Here is a 17960-nt window from a genome sequence, read left to right on the forward strand (position 1 = left end):
GATGCTGTGTGCACTGCCAGCACCGAGCATCATCTCCAATCCTGTCCTGCATGTTGTTCTTCAACTAGCTTTTAAAAAATTCAGCAATGGATCTTGGATACATCCCCAAGTCAGCACATGCACACATATTTACATACCCTTTTGTGTTTTATTGTTATTTATTTATGTTGAAGTATAGTTCATTTACAGTGTTGTGTTAGTTTCAAGTGTGCAGCAAAGTGATTCAGTTATTCATATATTTTTTTTTCAGATTCTTTTCCATTATAAGTTATTATGAGATACGGAGTGTAGTTCATACCTTTTGTTTTTAATGGCAGCATTTCTCCCTGAATGCGGGCCAGCTAATCACTTGAGTGAGAACAACGCCAGTTTTTGTCCTCATTTTACCTTGTGAACCTAGAGGTGTGCCAAACAATCCTCCCTAAAACCAAGAGTGATTTCACTTCTAAAACAGTGCATCTCAAATTCTTCTGTACACATGAATTACCTGGGGAACTTGTTCAAATACACATCTGATTTAGCAGGTTTGGGGTGGGGCTTGAGATGCTCCATTTATAATAAGTTCCTGAGCAATGCTGATCCACAAACCATGCTTTGAGTTCAAGGTTTTACAACCAGATAACTTGAAGGGGACTTGTACGTTGTAAAAGTACTTCTTATAAGAGTCTGGAGAATTTGCATAAGGATAACGTATTGAACTAGGAGAAGAGAGACTCTAATTTCCCGCTGTGAACTTGCTTTGGACACGGTTATCATGCAGGTGCTTGGTTCCGGTGTAGAATTTATGGTCCACTGTGTGCATTCCTTTGCTTGCAAAGAGAACAGGCTTCTCATCTGCTCAGCTCTGTAAATGTGTTTGGCCAAGATGGGCTATAAAACTGGATTTGGAATATTCCAGGGTTCCTGAGTGTTTACATTTACACATCATCGCTACTCTTATCAGATCACAAACCTGAATGTCTTATGGATAAATCAACTTAGAGGATCCAAAAGAGAGTTTTAGATTTTTCCCTTCAAATTTGGTCCTCCATGCTTCTGTTACAATAACTAGTAACTGTGTGGGTGAAGATGCAAATCAAAACCCTGACATAATCCTTGAATCCCTTCTCAAATTCCTCATGTCCAGCCATGAGGAAGTATGTAGAATGTACCTGAAAAATGGGTTTTTTAAAGTCCACTTTTCTCCACCACCTCCACTGTCATCTCCATCACTCTCATGATCGACTGCACAAGCTTCCCAGCCTATGGGAACCCTCCCCTATGTCTTAGCTCCCCATTCCCTTAGAAACAAATCGATTTTCTCAACAAAGCAGATCATGTTTTTCCCCACTTGAACACTTCAGTTCCTTCCCATTGCATATTAAGAACAAAATCCTAATTCTACTCAATATTCTGTAATAACCTACATGGGAATAAAATCTACAAAAGCGTGGATATATGTATACGTTTAACTGAATCACTTTGCTGCACAGCAGAAACTAACACAACATTGTAAATCAACTATACTCTAATATAAAGTAACTTTTTCAAAAAGAACAAAATCCTGGTTCCCAGTGCATAGACCCAGCAGGGCTACAGTGCCCTCAGAGGTCTGGGCCCTGCCTACCTTTCCAGCGTGATTTCCTGCCCCTGTCTCCTGGCTCACTGTGTCCCAGCCACACTAGCCCTTTTCCTTGTGCACAGGAAGTGCTTTCCTGCTGAGGAACTTGGCCTTTCTGCCTGCCTGGAAAATGTTTTGAATTCTATGAATTTTGTAATTTTTTTTCAGTTAATCTGATATGCACCAATCCTTTCTCTATGTAAATCTTAATCTATTTTACTATTGTAGGTCTTAATCTGCCACTCTTTTGAAGGTTCATAAGGAAACAGTGAGGGAAAGAAAAAAAAATCAAAGAAAGCCTTGATTTCTGTCCTTGCTGCTCTTCCTGCCTGTCTTCTTTGATTTCTGATTTCCTCTATGCTAAAGCAGGCAGTTTTCACTGAATAGCTAATAAGTGAAATGCCATTACCTGTAAATAGATACATTTTGATTTAGTGTATTCTTTAATGTAAGCTTCCGAAATTGATCCCGTTACCTGTTCCCTCAAGTGCTTCATTTTATTTTGTTTCTCATTTACTTAAGAAGAAAACAGAGGCAGGCACCAAGTGAATGTGTACAGCAGCTTAGATGGGGAAAAGATACAGATATTAACCTCTGTGGAGTGTCATTTAATCCTTACTGTGAGAGCCTGTGATAGCAGTATCCTTCTTTTAAATAGCGAGGAGACAGTCAAAGAAGTGAACTCACTAGTCCAGAATTATAGAGTGTGTGTGTTTGCATGTGCATGTGTGTGTGTGTATACACATAAACTTATACGTAATATAATATGTAACTGCTTCTGGATTTGAAACTAGATCAGCCTTGGAAATCCCTGGTGGTGTTTCATTATATTGGCATCTTTCTCACTGGAGTTTATGGAAATATTTTTAGGTCTTCATGACTTTCCTATGAGAATTTATAAATTTGGGACTTTCCATTCTATGATAATCTTTGAAATGATTATGAAAGCATATTTGAGGTCATCTGGTTGACCAGCTGATGTCACTGCCTGTGTCTGTGTTTGTATCTATAATCGCATGGTGCCAAGGAGACCTACTGTCACTGTCTGGGGCTAATGAGGAGAAACCAAGGCAGACGTAACAAGTAAATGATGCTTTTAGGCCAAATGAAAGCAGTTAGCCTGGCAAGCTGTGCTCAGATGAAGGTTTCATAGCAATTCAAATAGAGAAATTGATGGGAGAATCAGAATGTCGCCTGGCAAAAATAACATAGCCCGTGAACTTCAAAAATACCTGCTGCAGTCAGTAGCATGTTCATGTGGCAAGTGGCAAGTTAGATTTGGCAAAATGACATCCTCCATGATATCACATTAATGTTTTAATTGTAGTGGTTATATAACTTTGCTTTTATGCAATTTTAAAGTGCACTTGGTTTACTAGTTGTATTGGAGCTATAAACAGAGGTATATCAATATACCTCATTGATTAAATGTTTGCACATATTTAAGTTCTCCTTAATAAATATAATCAAATCAACACTGGGAGTCTATTAGGTATATTTATATAAACTATATAATGATACATAGTGATAGATATGTAATGACAGTATTTTTACACCACACACACACACACACACACACACACACATATATATATATAATTGTTTTTTCCACTTTAAAGAGGTTGATACCAGGGTATCTCAAGTTTGGTATGACAGATACTGTCTTTCACAGACCATTCTTTGCGGAGGGCTTTCCTCTGTGTGATGGGATACCAATATCAGCTTCCTCACTGCAGTTGTGGCAGATAAAAATGTTTTTCCAGATATTGCCAGATGTCTCCTGACGGCCAACATTGCCTCGTTTCAGAATCAGTGATCCATGCATTACTCATCTACGGTGACCACTGCCTTGTCCCATGCGTGTTTGAGGTTACAAACTCTCAACAGCATCGACTTTGTGTCTGCGAATGAGGGAAGGGTCCTGATGGTGCATATGTGGGCTACACTATGGGGAGGAAACCTACCAGCGTCATGGAGAGATGGTGGTGTTGGCAAAGAATTATGTCTGCCTTGAAAGAGATTTTATCTAGCTCTTCTTTTATGCTGTATTGTTTCTAGATTCTTGAGATCCAGTTTGAATCTCCATCTTCATTCTCTCTGTTCAATCACCTAGGCAAACATTTTACAAAATCCTTTTCTTGGAGACCAGGAGCTAGGAGTATACATGTGAGCCAAACAGATGGGCACTGTACAGGGTGTTGTTAATTATAAGAATCACATTGTATTAGGGGAAACAAATGCTGAATTCCACGTTTTTTGTTCTATCTTTAGGGAGTGTAGTTTGGATGCAAGACAAAGAATGTATACTGTCTTATATTTCTTTTGTAAGGTGAAGTACTTATGATAGATATTTATTTTTTTGGATTTTAGCTATCAAGATTAATAGCTTGTTTATTTTATTTTTACAGCTGCTTAACTTTCATTTTCAGATAATTTCAAAGTTACCAAAAAAAAAAAATTTGCAAAAGTCGCATAACACCTTCCACCCAGATTTTCCACATATTAAACATTTTCCACATTTGCTCTATCATTTTCTCTATAAATATATACATAATAATATTATTATTCTAAAATATTTGAGACAAAGTTAGATTTGATGCCCTGTTATCCTTAAATACTTCAGTTGTACTTCCTAATAACAAGAACATTCATACACAGTAAAATGATCAAAATCAGAAAATTAACCTCAATACACTAAAAACATCTAAAGTCCCACTAATGTCCATTATAATAAGCAAGCATTTTATCAGGGCAGGAGCTAGGATTCAATCCAGCTCAGTCCCTACATGGACTTGTCACGCCTCTTTAGTGTCCTTCAACCTATCATACTTCTTCAGTATTTCTTCATCATTTCTTCATTTTTGAAGATTAAAGGCCAATTATTGTACATTGAATGTCCCTCAGCTTGGGGCCATCTGATGTTTTCCAATGAATGGGTTCAACTTTTCACTGTTGGAAGGAAGGCTACAGAGCAGTCCTGTCCTTCTGGTGGATCACACAGGGGGCGGGGTGGGCAGGACCTGATGTCCACCTGCTTCATGCTGGTGATGTGACTGATCAAAAGATGTTGTCAGCAAGGTATCTCCATGGAAAAGTTACTATTGTCCTCTTGTAATTAGTAACCTTTGGGGAAAAATTCTTTGAGACTATGTACAGTTCCTAGTTCTCATCAAATTTTCACTCACTTGTTTTGACATACACTGATCGTTCTTGCATAAGTCAATTATTACTATTATTGTTACCAAGTAGTGATTTTGTAATTCCAGCATTCCTTCCACAGTTTTAGTTTGCATCCTACTTTAAAGATGCCTCATTTATTTAGTTAATCACTTACATAAGAAGAGTCTCATGGAAGCAACCAAAATGTCCATCAACGGATGAATGGATAAGGAAGATGTGGTACATATATGCAATAGATCAATGGAGTATTACTCAGCCATAGAAAAGAATGAAATAATGCCATTTGCAGCAACATGGATGGGCCTAGAGATGATCATACTAAGTGAACTAAGCCAGTCAGAGAAAGACAAGTATCATATGATACTGCTTATATGTGGAATCTAAAAAAAAAGATACAAATGAACTTATATCCAAAACAGAAATAGACCCACAGACACAGAAAACAAACTTATGATTAACAAAGGGGAAAGGGGGAGGGATAAATTGGGAGTCTGGGATTAACAGATACACATTATTATACATAAAATAGATAATCAACAAGGACCTACTGTATAGCACAGGGGACTCTACTCAGTACTCTGTAATAACCTACATGGGAAAAGAATCTGAAAAAGAATATTTATGTGTGTGTGTGTGTGTGTGTGTGTGTCTATCCCTAACCCTAACTGTTGTATATATCTGAATCACTTTGCTCTACACCTGAAACTAACACAACATTGTAAATCAACTATACTTCAATTAAAAAAAGAGTGTCATAGATTCTTATTTTATGGGTTAAATCCTAACATTTTGAATATTTATTCCTGAATGTCTTAAAGAGAGTTCTGACAAGGTAAAGATAAATGGTGGCCATAAACTCGCTACTCTTTTGTCTCCTCTTGCACGCACCATATGAGCTAACTTTGCAGTCCTATTCAGGTGTTAGGGTCATCCAGCAGAAGCAGCCACTGCCTCAAAGGGTGGGTGACAGTTCTGCCTCAGTGATTCATTGAAGTGAGGCTGCAGGAGCACAAGTCACTTTCTCCTTGGAAGCCTGGAGCACGTTATTGTTCTTAACTGTGCTGAGAATGCCAGTGACTCTAAAGCTGGGGGAAAAAGACGCTTAATGAGTTTCAGCATGTTAATGTACTGCAGGTTCCCAATTGTATGAATTTAAGGACCTTAGCAATTTGGTATCTTCTGAATAATAGCATTTATTTTATACTCTAAGTACTCCTGGGGAAATCTGAATAACACTGCAGCTTCTTTGGTGTAATAGCTTTGGTGGGCTAATTGACTTCAACCATGGGATTGCTCCTTACAAAAAAAAAGCCACAGTTTTGATTAATGAGCCTAGTAATAAATCATTAATCTTTTTAGCTCATAAATGATAGGAACAGTGCTCCACAATATATTTCTAGATTCTCCTTGCTGATCCAATGGCCACATTTTAAGAATCTTATCATCAGTTTAATATGACCACCTCCATGTAATTTAATATAATATCTAGTAAGTTTGCACCCATGAGGAATGCAATGGGACAGATTCTAAATAGCAATAATCGGGACTTCCCTGGCAGTCCAGTGGTTAAGACTTGGACATACAATGTAGGAGGTGCAGGTTCGATCACTGGTCAGGGAGCTAAGATCCCATATGCCTCGGGGCCAAAAAAACACAAAAACATAAAACAGAAGCAATATTATAACAAATTCAATAAAGACTTTAAAAATGGTCCACATTAAAACATCTAAAATAAATAAATAAATAAATAAATAGCAATAATTGCTCTTTTATGAACATGACTTACATTTAGTTAGTAACTGTCCTTCTGCAATGTCCTAAATTTCTTTATTTCTATAATTACTCATAATTATAGAAAGGATAATGAGTTACTGAGCTTCTCCTATGTGTCTGGAACTCCACTAAATATTTAGTATACTGTGTCATTCAATTCTCATAACAACTCTCTGAAGTAATTAGTATTATTTCCCCTTTACAGTTCAGGAAATTTGCTGAGCAATGATAACTAGTTAATGTCATAGAACTGGTAAATGCCAGAGTCACCATGTCACTATCTTTTACAGATTATTCCTACACAACATTTTCTGGAGGTTTATAAGTAAATTTGTTTTTCTTTTTGTTAAAATTGAAATATATAAATAGTTGAACCCACATTGAAAATTTTGGTTGTCTTAAGGCTTAATTTATCCTAGGGGGTTATGTATTTCAAGAATTAATTTTTGTGTTCATAACATAGCTGAGACACCATTTAGAAATAATTTAGACTGTGTAATCACCATATTGAAGAAAATAGAACTTCAAGTTGTGGACAGTAAGAGCATAGGAGGCAGATGTCTACATCCTTGCCTGCACTAATGTGTTTGCTAATGAGAAATAGCTTTTATTGGTGAAATTTAGCTGTAAACTAGCCACGAGGCCGAACTCTCTGTGGCAGGTGAGAATCATGGCCCATCATGTCTCTGTTGTCAGGATTTAGCTCAGTGGCTGGTATAGACTAGAGGATTAAATGTTTGATGAGTGAGTGAATGAATGGTCAATAGTATAAAAAATAAGAGGATGATCCATTTAGTAAAGTAGCTTGAGTCAAGATATGTAAATCCACAAGTGGCTTTGACTGGGATCAGTATTGTGACCCTGTGGGCCCCCAGTTGCTGAGGTGTGCTGGCAAAGAGCTCAGGACTCCTGTAAACAGAACTGGGGGAAAATGGAGATGCATGCATGCTTTTCTCATCGATCTTCCAGGAAGTCCTGGTGACATCATTTAACTCGATGTTGAGTCACATTAAGAATAAGACTTATCTCTTTCCTCTGGTGAGTTTTAAGAAAATTGCAATTAATATATATGCCAAATAAAAGCTGGCATTGATGATGGAAGTTATGCTTTTCAAAGATAAAGTGGTTTATCTCATTTGAACATCTACAACCTACTATGCACCTCTTGTTTGCTATTTCTCTACCAAGGTCATGATGTTAATACCAGAAATGCAAGAAGTGAAGCTTCTAGCACCCAGTTGGCTTCCTTCTCCCACCTCCTTCATTCCTGCATTGATAGATCAGTCTTCATGGTGGTAATCAAACACACACACACACACACACACACACACACACACACACATTTTCTCCAAGCTAATGTTAAGGATCGTAGGCCACCACATGTTCTGCAACCTTTTCCAGCTCTTTTCAGAAAGGCTAGGATTAAATAAACCTAGGATATGCCATCCTTCACTTAGACTGGCAGGATTTAAATTTATAGCTGAATTTGTTTTCTAAAAAAAGGTGTTGGTGTAGAGCTGACTGTGTCCTCTTTCTCTAGTCCATGTGAAATACGCATGGCTTTACAAAGCCAGTTTCCTGTGAAATTGACATTGGACAATTTAGGAATAAAAGTGGGTTTAAGCAAAACAGCAATGCAACTTCATATATAAAGCTGTAATTTTTCACTTTCTATATATGCAGCATATACGTTGTAAATGTATCCATATGTAATAGAGGTTAGAGGAAAACTAGCCAGGTGTGTTTTTCTTAGCAACTTGAGAAATTTTTATTGTGCCAGCTTTGAAAACAAAACTTAACTTTGGGTCTTTTGTGAACTCATTCCCTCAGTAGGATGAAGGGATTTCCATTCTTCGCAAGGTGAATTGTGCTTCCAAGTAGGTTTTACACGCTGAACACCTGTAGGAATCCAGCCACTGTTGGCTCCTTCCCCTTGATCTATCAGAAAAAGTTGTGAGCCAGCCATTAAACACACTGTGTTATGTTGAAATCTCAGGTCTCCGAATCAAATAGATCGGGATTTGAATTCTCATTGGATTTAACAGCTGTGTGACCTTGGAAGATTGCATATCTTCTTAAGACCTCAGCTTTCTCACATGTAAAATAAGGACATTAACCATATCTATCTCAAGGACTGTTTTAAGGAATAGAACCATAATGAATTTAAATAATTTTAAAGCCTTGTGTGTGGCACACAGTAAGCTTAAAATAAATATTAGATAATATTGTGCTATACAGTGCTAATAACAAATCCTATATAACAACAAGTAAGTTATATGACTTGATAATAATATTAATCCTATGTAGCAATGAATATTTTAGTATGACTATGTCCTGTGCAATATTTGGGACATACTTATGTTACCGAGTCCAAGCTCATACTGCTCACCTCAGGACAGGCCAATAAATCGAGATGAGTTGTTGGAGCAAAGAATAGTGACTTTAGGGCTTCCCTGGTGGCGCAGTGGTTGGGAGTCCGCCTGCCGATGCGGGGGACACGGGTTCGTGCCCCGATCCCGGAGGATCCCACATGCCGCGGAGCGGCTGGGCCCGCGAGCCGTGGCCGCGGAGCCTGTGTGTCCGGAGCCTGTGCTCCGCAACGGGAGAGGCCGCGGCAGTGAGAGGCCCACGTACAGCAAAAAAAAAAAAAAAAAAAAAAAAAAAAAAAAGAATAGTGACTTTATTTGGAAAGTCAGAGGACTGAGAAGATGGTGCACTTGTGTCCCAAAGAACCATCCCTGAGTTAGAGTTCAGTTTCTTTTATACTGAAAGGGGAGTGGGTGTGGTTGGTTGTCATAAACTTCTTGGTGCCGGAATCTTTTGCTCTTGCTGCTGTTCCAGTTGATCTGGTCATGATATTCCTGTAAACCTCCAATAAAACAAAGGTAATTCTCTATTCTGCAACTTTTTATCTCTGTATGAATGGAAAGTGTTACAACTTTAAAGGTCAGAACCTTAAGAATGGACTATCCTGTATATATCAGGCTACAGGTAACATTTTTAACTTGTAGCAAAAGCAATAGCATACAAAGGTCAAAGTAAAAGAAACAGATCCAATATGGAGTCTGATTTGTTCTTCGCTATTACACTTATACTAAAAAATTTCTTGTGGTTTCACACAGAAATTCAAATTTAACAGGATGTCCTGTATTTTATCAGGCTGCCCTACTCTCAAGGGACATAGTGTTTGCCGCCCAAGTTCTGTTGCACAACTCCAGGAGTTACCATTGGTGCTGGGCTCTGGGGTATCGTTGACATAGAACACAGTGGGAATGGTTGCCCTTGAGTGGAATTCTTTGTCCCTAATTTCTTTATACCTCGCTCAGCGACCACATTTGTGCGTGCTCCCAATATGCCTGTGAGCCTCAGCAAGTCTATGCTGTCATATTCTGGGCAGAAGACACGGAAATGGTTTGCATCTGTTCTGTCTTTGTATGTGTTGTGATGATTATTCCGGAAGAAGTTAATAGGGTGCCATAGCAAATGTATGGCCATGTTCATGCCGTTTCCAGAATTCCAGTTGTCTGAGGGAGAATTGTGGTCACTGTCAACGAATCAAGTGACAACTTTGTATCCCAGAGCTCATGGCAGGGAGACCCCCTTCGGAGAGGTGAATGAGACTGAGGAAAGGGGATGAGATTTGTTTACAATATTGAGTTTGTTTCTCTATAGTTTTGTTTCCTGTTCGCACTTTTGACCATCAGGACCCTGAGTACAAAACCATATGTCTTTGTGATATAGCAGTACATTACAATAAAACTATAGAGAGATCTCAATATTGTAAAATGTTAATTTAGCATTTTCTCACAGGAGAAACCATCCCATCAGGTGATACTGGGCTGAGCTCATGAGGTCATATGGAGGGAGAAGTCAAGGAGAGCCAGGATCCCACCTGGCCACCTGGCCCAGGACCACAGGTAACTCTAATTCAGTCATGGAGACTCAAGTGGCTCATAACACTTCACTGCTTGTCTCAACCCAAGGGCTGCTTTAAGCCTGCCCTGCCTTAAAGAATAACATACACAACCCAGTGTTCAGGTTGTCCTGAGCACTAGAAACAATTTCTCTTTCTTTGCGGAGTGTGTTATACAGAATTAACACCCCCTCCCAGATTAAACTTGAGGATGAAAATGCCAGTTGCCAATGCTGTGCTTACATGGAATCTGAAACAATGAAATCCTTCTTTTAAAACATGTATTCCTTAGGGAAGTTGTTCTTATTGGTTCTTATTTTAGGGAAATTGTTCTTATTGGTGCTGTGGGAGGAAAAACTGGTAGAGGTTCTCCTCTGACTCCATCAATATGTGAAATCAGGGGAAGAGAAATCACCTTCTCGCTTTTAGCGGAGTGAGAAGACAGTTGAAAACAGAGGGCAACCCCCTTCATTGCTTAGCAAATAAGACAGAGGACACACTTATTGGGCACCATTTAGGGGTGAAAGACTACTTCTTGGCAGTCTTTCTTTATTTTCCCTCTAATGGTCTTTAATGCATTACCTCAAATGAATGCTTCTAGAGCCCCCATCGTAAGGGAAGGCTCTGGCTCTCTCTTTTTACCGGGTCCAAGGCCATGACTTTGTAGCTAGGGAACACAGAGGTCCAACTGTGAAGGACAGAGTTGAGCATATGCCCTTATATATTTATGGCAAAACAGATTTGAATCTCCAGAGAAACAACCAGTAAGGGGTGTGTGTGCATGTGTGTGTGTGTGTGTGTGTGTGTGTGTGTGTGTGTGAAGAGCTTTATTTCCTGGAATCTGCCAGATTATGCAGGCTGACAACTCCCAAGATCTGAGGTCAGCAAACTAGAGACCAAAGAAGAACCAGTGTTTCAGTTTGAGTCCAAAGGCAGGAAAGAAACAGTGCCCCAGCTTGAAGGCCGTCAAGTTTAACTCAGGGGAGGATCAGCCTTTTTCAGATCTTCAACTGACTGGATGAGGCCCACTCACATTAGAGAGGGCAGTCTATTTTACTCAGTCAATGGATGAGTTTAAATGTTAAAGTCGTCCAGGAAACACCCTCACAGGTAGAACCAGTATAATGATTGACCAGCATCCTGAGCATCATGTGGCTCAGTCCAGGTGGCAAATAAAATTAATCACCACACACATGTATGATACTAAAGCAAGTATGTCCAGAATGGCCGGCTTCCTCCAGATCTCACCTAGAGGAGCTGTAACTCCTAGAGCCATGCAACAAGCGTGCTGATGATGTTACTAGAAGAGTAAGAGCATCTGTGTACAAAGTTAGTGTTCAACTAATTCTAAAACCTCCGATGCCTTTAGGGCAGCTTATTAATGCAGGAGGCTCTAACTCCCTGCTTCTGTTTTGGGGGAGAAGTAAAACATTTCATTTTTATTATTATTAATTTTTAAATTGCTACAGCACTTAAAATAGGATATCCCATTAAAAAACAATTGTGCCTTTGTCTCCCCATTGATTTTTCTTACTACTGGTGCTATCCATGGACTAGCAGTATTTATAGGCAATCTCCAGAGTTGGTGTACTGTAGTAGAAAGGGTATTAGGTCAAGAGTCAAAAAATATCACTTCTGTTGTCATTTATTCACTTACTCACCATGGGATTTTTGTATTCCTCTTAAGATCTTAGAACCAATCTTCTCATTGGTAGAGGGGGGTTAATAACTCTTGCCCTATCTACTGCCTAGAGTTATTATAAAGGGCCATGCAAAATAAAATAAACATCCATGAAACACCTTAAGTACTGTAAAACTCTGCTGCATGTAAGGAAATATTATTATCTTCAGTCTGTATGAACACCCCCGTCAATTTGTTTTTAAAGTATTATAGTCACGAGGTTGCTTTGGAGTTGTTTCAAACATCTTCAGGATATTTCAGGATATTTTGTCACCACTGCTCAGGACAATTCATCTTGAGACAGCTTTGTCCACCTAACAGTTAAAAGTGACTATAAATTGATTACACATAATTTTGTGATTTAATAAAAACTTGATAGTATGTAAAGTAAGCAAAAACTAATAACTTAGAAAGACCCATAGGGTAATATATTATCGTGGAAAAAAATAGGAACTAGTCCCCTAAAACAGTGTTAAAATTTGGTCCACCAAATGGTACTTGTTCACAAGGAAATACATACAGAAATAGAGAATAAGCATTTAAAACCTTTTATAACAAGTTCACATTAGCATGACATTTAATCCAAATGTAATTTTGGTTTGTTTAATGTAGTAATAAAAAATTGAAATTTGCATTTTGTATGTCTCTTAATTTTTTCGATTAACTTTGAAAAATGTAAATATTTTGCAAATGTTGGTTTGTGACAGATTGGAAATAAAAATGGTCCCCACCACAGGTGGCTTGAGAAACATCGCTCTAAAATTCCTAATGCCAATAACTACTTCCTGAATATTTAAATATAATTTCATCAAGCATGAGTGTTGTCAGATTGAGTGTTGAAATCTTCTTCAAACATAGTTACCTTTTCCAGAATCATGTATATATTATAGTCATAATGTGTATCCAAAAAACACAGCCCCAGACATAACCTTTGATCTATATATGAGCAATAATTTTGCCCTCCGTTCGTATTCATTTGCTAAGCTTCCTTGAAATGTTCTGACATTGTCTTCAACTGTAGTAAAGCAAATGAGTACCAATAAACCTAACACTAAAAATCTGAGAAAAATGAAGTCATTTCAGGAAAAAAATTTTTATATTCTTATGTAAAATGACAAGGTCTCTGCTCCCATTAACAATGGAGAGGGTACTGTTCTAACTTTTTCACAATCTTTTGACAAAACTAAATAATAAATCAAGAAATCCCCATACAGATGAAAAGATACAGAAACAGAGCAAAATGGTGAGATGGTCAATTAAATGTAATAGATGTATGAATTGTAGTCATATACTTTTACAGACTAGCATACACTGCAGAGTGTTCACTCAGTTGATGATGTGTGAACTGCTGACTAAGGCTAGGAATCCTCTTTTTTTTGTAGCCTTACCTCTGTAACTAAAGATACTTCATGAATAAGCAAAAGTGAATAAAATAAGGGATTCAGAGATATTTATTCTTGTATGTGCAAATATTCCTTTGAACCACAATTTGCCATCTGTTATTCATTGATGTTTAGGAGGAAAGGCAGTGTTAAGAACTGGGAAGAACATTGGACCAGGTATGAAAGGATATGGGTTCTATCTCTAGCCTGTTACTATTTAGCTGAGTGGCCTTGAGTAAGTCATAAGCACTATTTTAGCTTGTTTTCGTTTTTGTTTTTCCCATCTGTTAAATATCAGATTGGACAAGATGCTCCTTTAGGTCCATTCTGGAACTAAATGATCATGAAAATTTAAGTTAAAAAACAAAAAGATTTTTAAAAGATTCTAGATTGCAGGTATCACATGAGTTATTTTTCTGCAGATTTAAAAGGCACATTCTTTTAGGTTCATGGTGCCAAAGAACCTTTTGAAAGAGCCCATCTATTAACATAAATGTGGTACATAAATATAAAAGTGAAAATAAAAATATAAATGCATATATTACTTTAAAGTTCATTCTATGCAGAAATTAAATTCTACTGTCATCAACAAATATGTTCAAGACTTATATTGTATTTCAAAGGAGAGAATTACTTACTGAATAACACTGCCCAAATGCTGTATTCTTCCTATAAATACAAATTAAGGAATGACACTCTCCAATTCTGTACTGTCTCTGTGAATACAGATTAAGGAGTTGGCCTTGCTGTTTGAATTTGGATTCAGAAAATAGCTACTGGGCAATCTCTTGTGTATTAAGCTCTGTGTGTTAATTACACACCATTTTGAGAAGTTGCAGTGCATTCTATACTTGCAGAATTTGGAAATGGATTTGAATCAGTATACACTGGTGTACTGCTACTTAGATCTGTACACTATGCTTCACTAGTGGGATTGGTTGCTTATGGTTGTTTAGCCTCATTAAGGATGAAGGTATACAGAATGTTGGGCAAATGCCAACCCATTCATGGGACTGCCATGTTCTGCAGCCCACTCTCTGGGTTAAGCAGGAGCTCCCACTGGAACTTGAGTTGATCTAGGGTATAAGCTCCAGAAATCACATCATAGGAAAGTTTTTCTTCTCTCAACTCTTTCTCAATTCTGATTCTTCACAGGAAAAATACTCTGTCTGGTCCTAGTGTGCTTAATACCTCTCTTAATTACGAATCTCATTTGTAACTAAGAGAGAGTCAACCACCAGGGTCACAATCTTCTGTGAACAAACAGTAGCTAATATAATTTAATCACATGAATTTGTTGCCAATTTTGATAGTAACCTACTTATGCCGAGTGATACTGGCTTTTTAGCTATGGTAACAATATAATGTTATCTTTTTCAATGGATTTACTTAAGCCCAACGACATTTTGATTTAAAGAAAACTTTTAAGGACTTCCCTGGTGGCACAGTGGTTAAAAATCTGCCTGCCAGTGCAGGGGACACAGTTAGATCCCTGGTCTGGGAAGATACCACATGCCATGGAGCAACTAAGCCCATGTACTCAGCAGAACTACTGATCCTGTGCTCTAGAGCCCACACTGAAGCCCACCCACCTAGAGCCCATGCTCCGCAACAAGAGAAGCCACCACATTGAGAAGCCCATATACCACAATGAAGAGTAGCCCCCACTCGCTGCAACTATAGAAAACCCGCACGCAGCAACAAAGAATCAACATAGCCAAAATAAATAAATAAATAAAAATTAATTAATAAAAAAGAAAACTTTTAAGTAAATAAACTTATAGTACATGGCTGGCAAATTTTCTAAGATGATATGTGAATGATTGAAGCTTGGGAAACATTGGGCTACTGGAAAAATACACTGAGATGGAAGATAGAAAATCTGACTAAATTTAATTTGAACCCTGTCACTAATTATTGGATTGTGCTCAGGTGAGATGATGAATTTTTCATGCCTCCATTTGCTCATTATCCAATAAGTATGATGATATTTGCCTAGCTACCTTTGGAATGATGATGTGAAGATTAAAATTAAAGGATGGGTAGTAATATAAAGTCAAAAGTCATATGTACATAGGTTTGTTATTATGTATCTGAAACACCACTTTTTCTTTTCTTTTAGGTTTTTTTTTCTTTTTTCGTCACCCCAGCGGTTGGGTGGGGGATCATGTCCACTTAGGAAAAAAATAATATCATCTCTGTTTTCTCTCTAGGATCATGCCATTAATTAGTGGGGTGTGCATGTGTATGTATGTGTGTGTGTGTGTGTATGTCTGTGTGTGTGTGTATGTCTGTGTATGTGAGTGAGAGAGAGAGACTACAGTTGTACAGTTTCTACATATACACTATTCCCAAATACTAAAGCTGTGTTGTCTTTTCCTGACTGATTACCTGTTTATTTGCACTGTTTTTCGTGGTGATCACAAAGTTTGAAAACTAAACTATGTTTCAAAAAGAACCTAATAATAGATCTTATTCATCTCAAAGCTTAATAAAAATATTATGGCCTGTCTGAATATTTAGAGCTGTTAAAAGTAATGGAGCTTAGTTCCATGCCAAAACTATTTCTTGATCTGTAATAATATTTGGAATTTTGTTTATTGTATTTTTCATTTTGCTTAAAACCTCAAATTTGCTATGGAATATATCATCTCTTCACAAAAGATATTTTACTATTACATAATGTCATTTCCTATAGACTTCAGAATTACTTTTCCCAATTTAATCATGTTTGTTCTTGAAGTTAAAGTTGTTGTGTTGGTTAAAATATAATAGTTCATTTAAATATGGGATCTATTTTGATATTAATGATCAGTCATGTCAGGCTTTTGTCTGTGCTTTATTTTGAGACATGCATACAACTAAGTTCCAACTTATTAATTCATTGTGTGAAATAGAAGATATTCATGCACTTACAAATAATGCTAGAAGTTGTTGTTTGATTTCCCATTCTATTAAGCAAAGCTTATTTAAGCACTACTGCTTCATAATCTCATTCATATATAAATATTTAACTGTGGTCTATGGGAGTGATTGCCAAACTTGAGCAGTCATCAGACTCACCTGGAGGGCTTGTCAAAACACAGATCACTTGGCCCACCCTCAAGTTTCTGATCCCAAGGTGGGGCCTAAGAATTTGCATTTCTAGAAAGTTCCCCATTGATGCTGAGGCTGATGATAAATGCTGTCCTAGGACCACACTTCTTTTCTCCCCATTGGTGCAGTGGAAGGCACTATAGCAAGACAGGGAAGCCCATGGACTTTGGTGATACCCCCAGGTTTCAGCCCTGGCTTTGACACTTAAGAGCTGTATAACTTAGACCAAGTTAGGGATCAATTCTGTCCACTGTAAAGTAGTAACAATTATATGTACTGGAAATATTGAATGAAATAATGTATATCAAGTGTTTAAAGCAATGCCTAGCATGTTATGAACACTCACTAAATGCAACATTAGTAACTAGTGGTGACAGTAGTTAGAGTGGTAATAGAACCACTAGTTATGGTCATAAAATATACATACTTACCTTAGTTCAACTGCAATAAAAGTTTATTAGACTATTCTAAGGAAGGCTAGACAGAAAGTTTGGTTTTCACTGATGACATTGCTTCTATGAGAAGCATTCTGGCAAGAAGGAATTCAGTGAAAAGAAATACCACCCTTACTGAAAGAACTTCCAAGAGCATGCTAGAGATTGGAACCTAGATGGCAGTGTAAGCAAAATGTATAAATTTGTGCAATGTTGCTCAATATTCAGAACTTACTGCATGTGTTTCTTTTTTCCCTTAGCAACAAGAGCAAGACCCAACAAACCTATATATCTCAAATCTCCCCATTTCTATGGATGAACAGGAGCTTGAGACTATGCTGAAACCATTTGGACATGTCATTTCCACAAGGATACTAAGAGATGCTAATGGAGTCAGCAGAGGCGTTGGCTTTGCCAGGTAAAACACCTGCTCTTTCCTTGTATTCCGTTTAATTCCATCCCTTTCTAGCACTACAATAGTGCTGGAATATAGAATATTCAAAGAAAAGTAGCTTATCAAACTGACTGTATCTTTGCTTTGAGTCAGAGAATTCCAGTGTAACTAGAAATATGTTGTTCTTGCTAAAATCTGTACATAGAATGTTTATATCTGTCTCAAGTCGTAATGGTATGCATAACCCCTTCCCAGTCCTCTCTATGCCTGTAGATCAACAAAATCAGATGCCGTCAGTTTCTACTAGGGATAATAAATGCCCAGCACCCCAGAGCTAAAGACCCCATGGGGTGAACAAAGCATCCACATGTTTCAGCATTGATTTCTAAAGAGCAAGATGGCAGAATTTCTCAGTCAGCGGAAGAGAGAAGAGAGGAAAGATTTCGAGAAACAGGAACTGTTGGGTAGTCGCAAGGAACTCAGAAAGCTAAGGGGAGGTGAAGAGGG

The 17960-nt window shown here is 37.8% G+C and overlaps 1 protein-coding gene across 9 annotated transcripts in view; it reads left to right on the plus strand.

Moving 5' to 3' along the window:
* RBMS3 (RNA binding motif single stranded interacting protein 3) overlaps positions 1-17960 on the plus strand; it is a 743532-nt gene that overhangs the window by 477856 nt on the left and 247716 nt on the right. For all 9 annotated transcript variants that reach the window (XM_060109330.1, XM_060109331.1, XM_060109327.1 and 6 more), the window contains one exon: positions 17320-17477. In XM_060109330.1, the coding sequence (XP_059965313.1) occupies positions 17320-17477 (158 nt within the window). The remainder of the gene's footprint in view (positions 1-17319; positions 17478-17960) is intronic.

Source organism: Mesoplodon densirostris, chromosome 10 (genome assembly GCF_025265405.1).
Source record: "Mesoplodon densirostris isolate mMesDen1 chromosome 10, mMesDen1 primary haplotype, whole genome shotgun sequence".
NCBI lineage: Eukaryota > Metazoa > Chordata > Mammalia > Artiodactyla > Ziphiidae > Mesoplodon > Mesoplodon densirostris.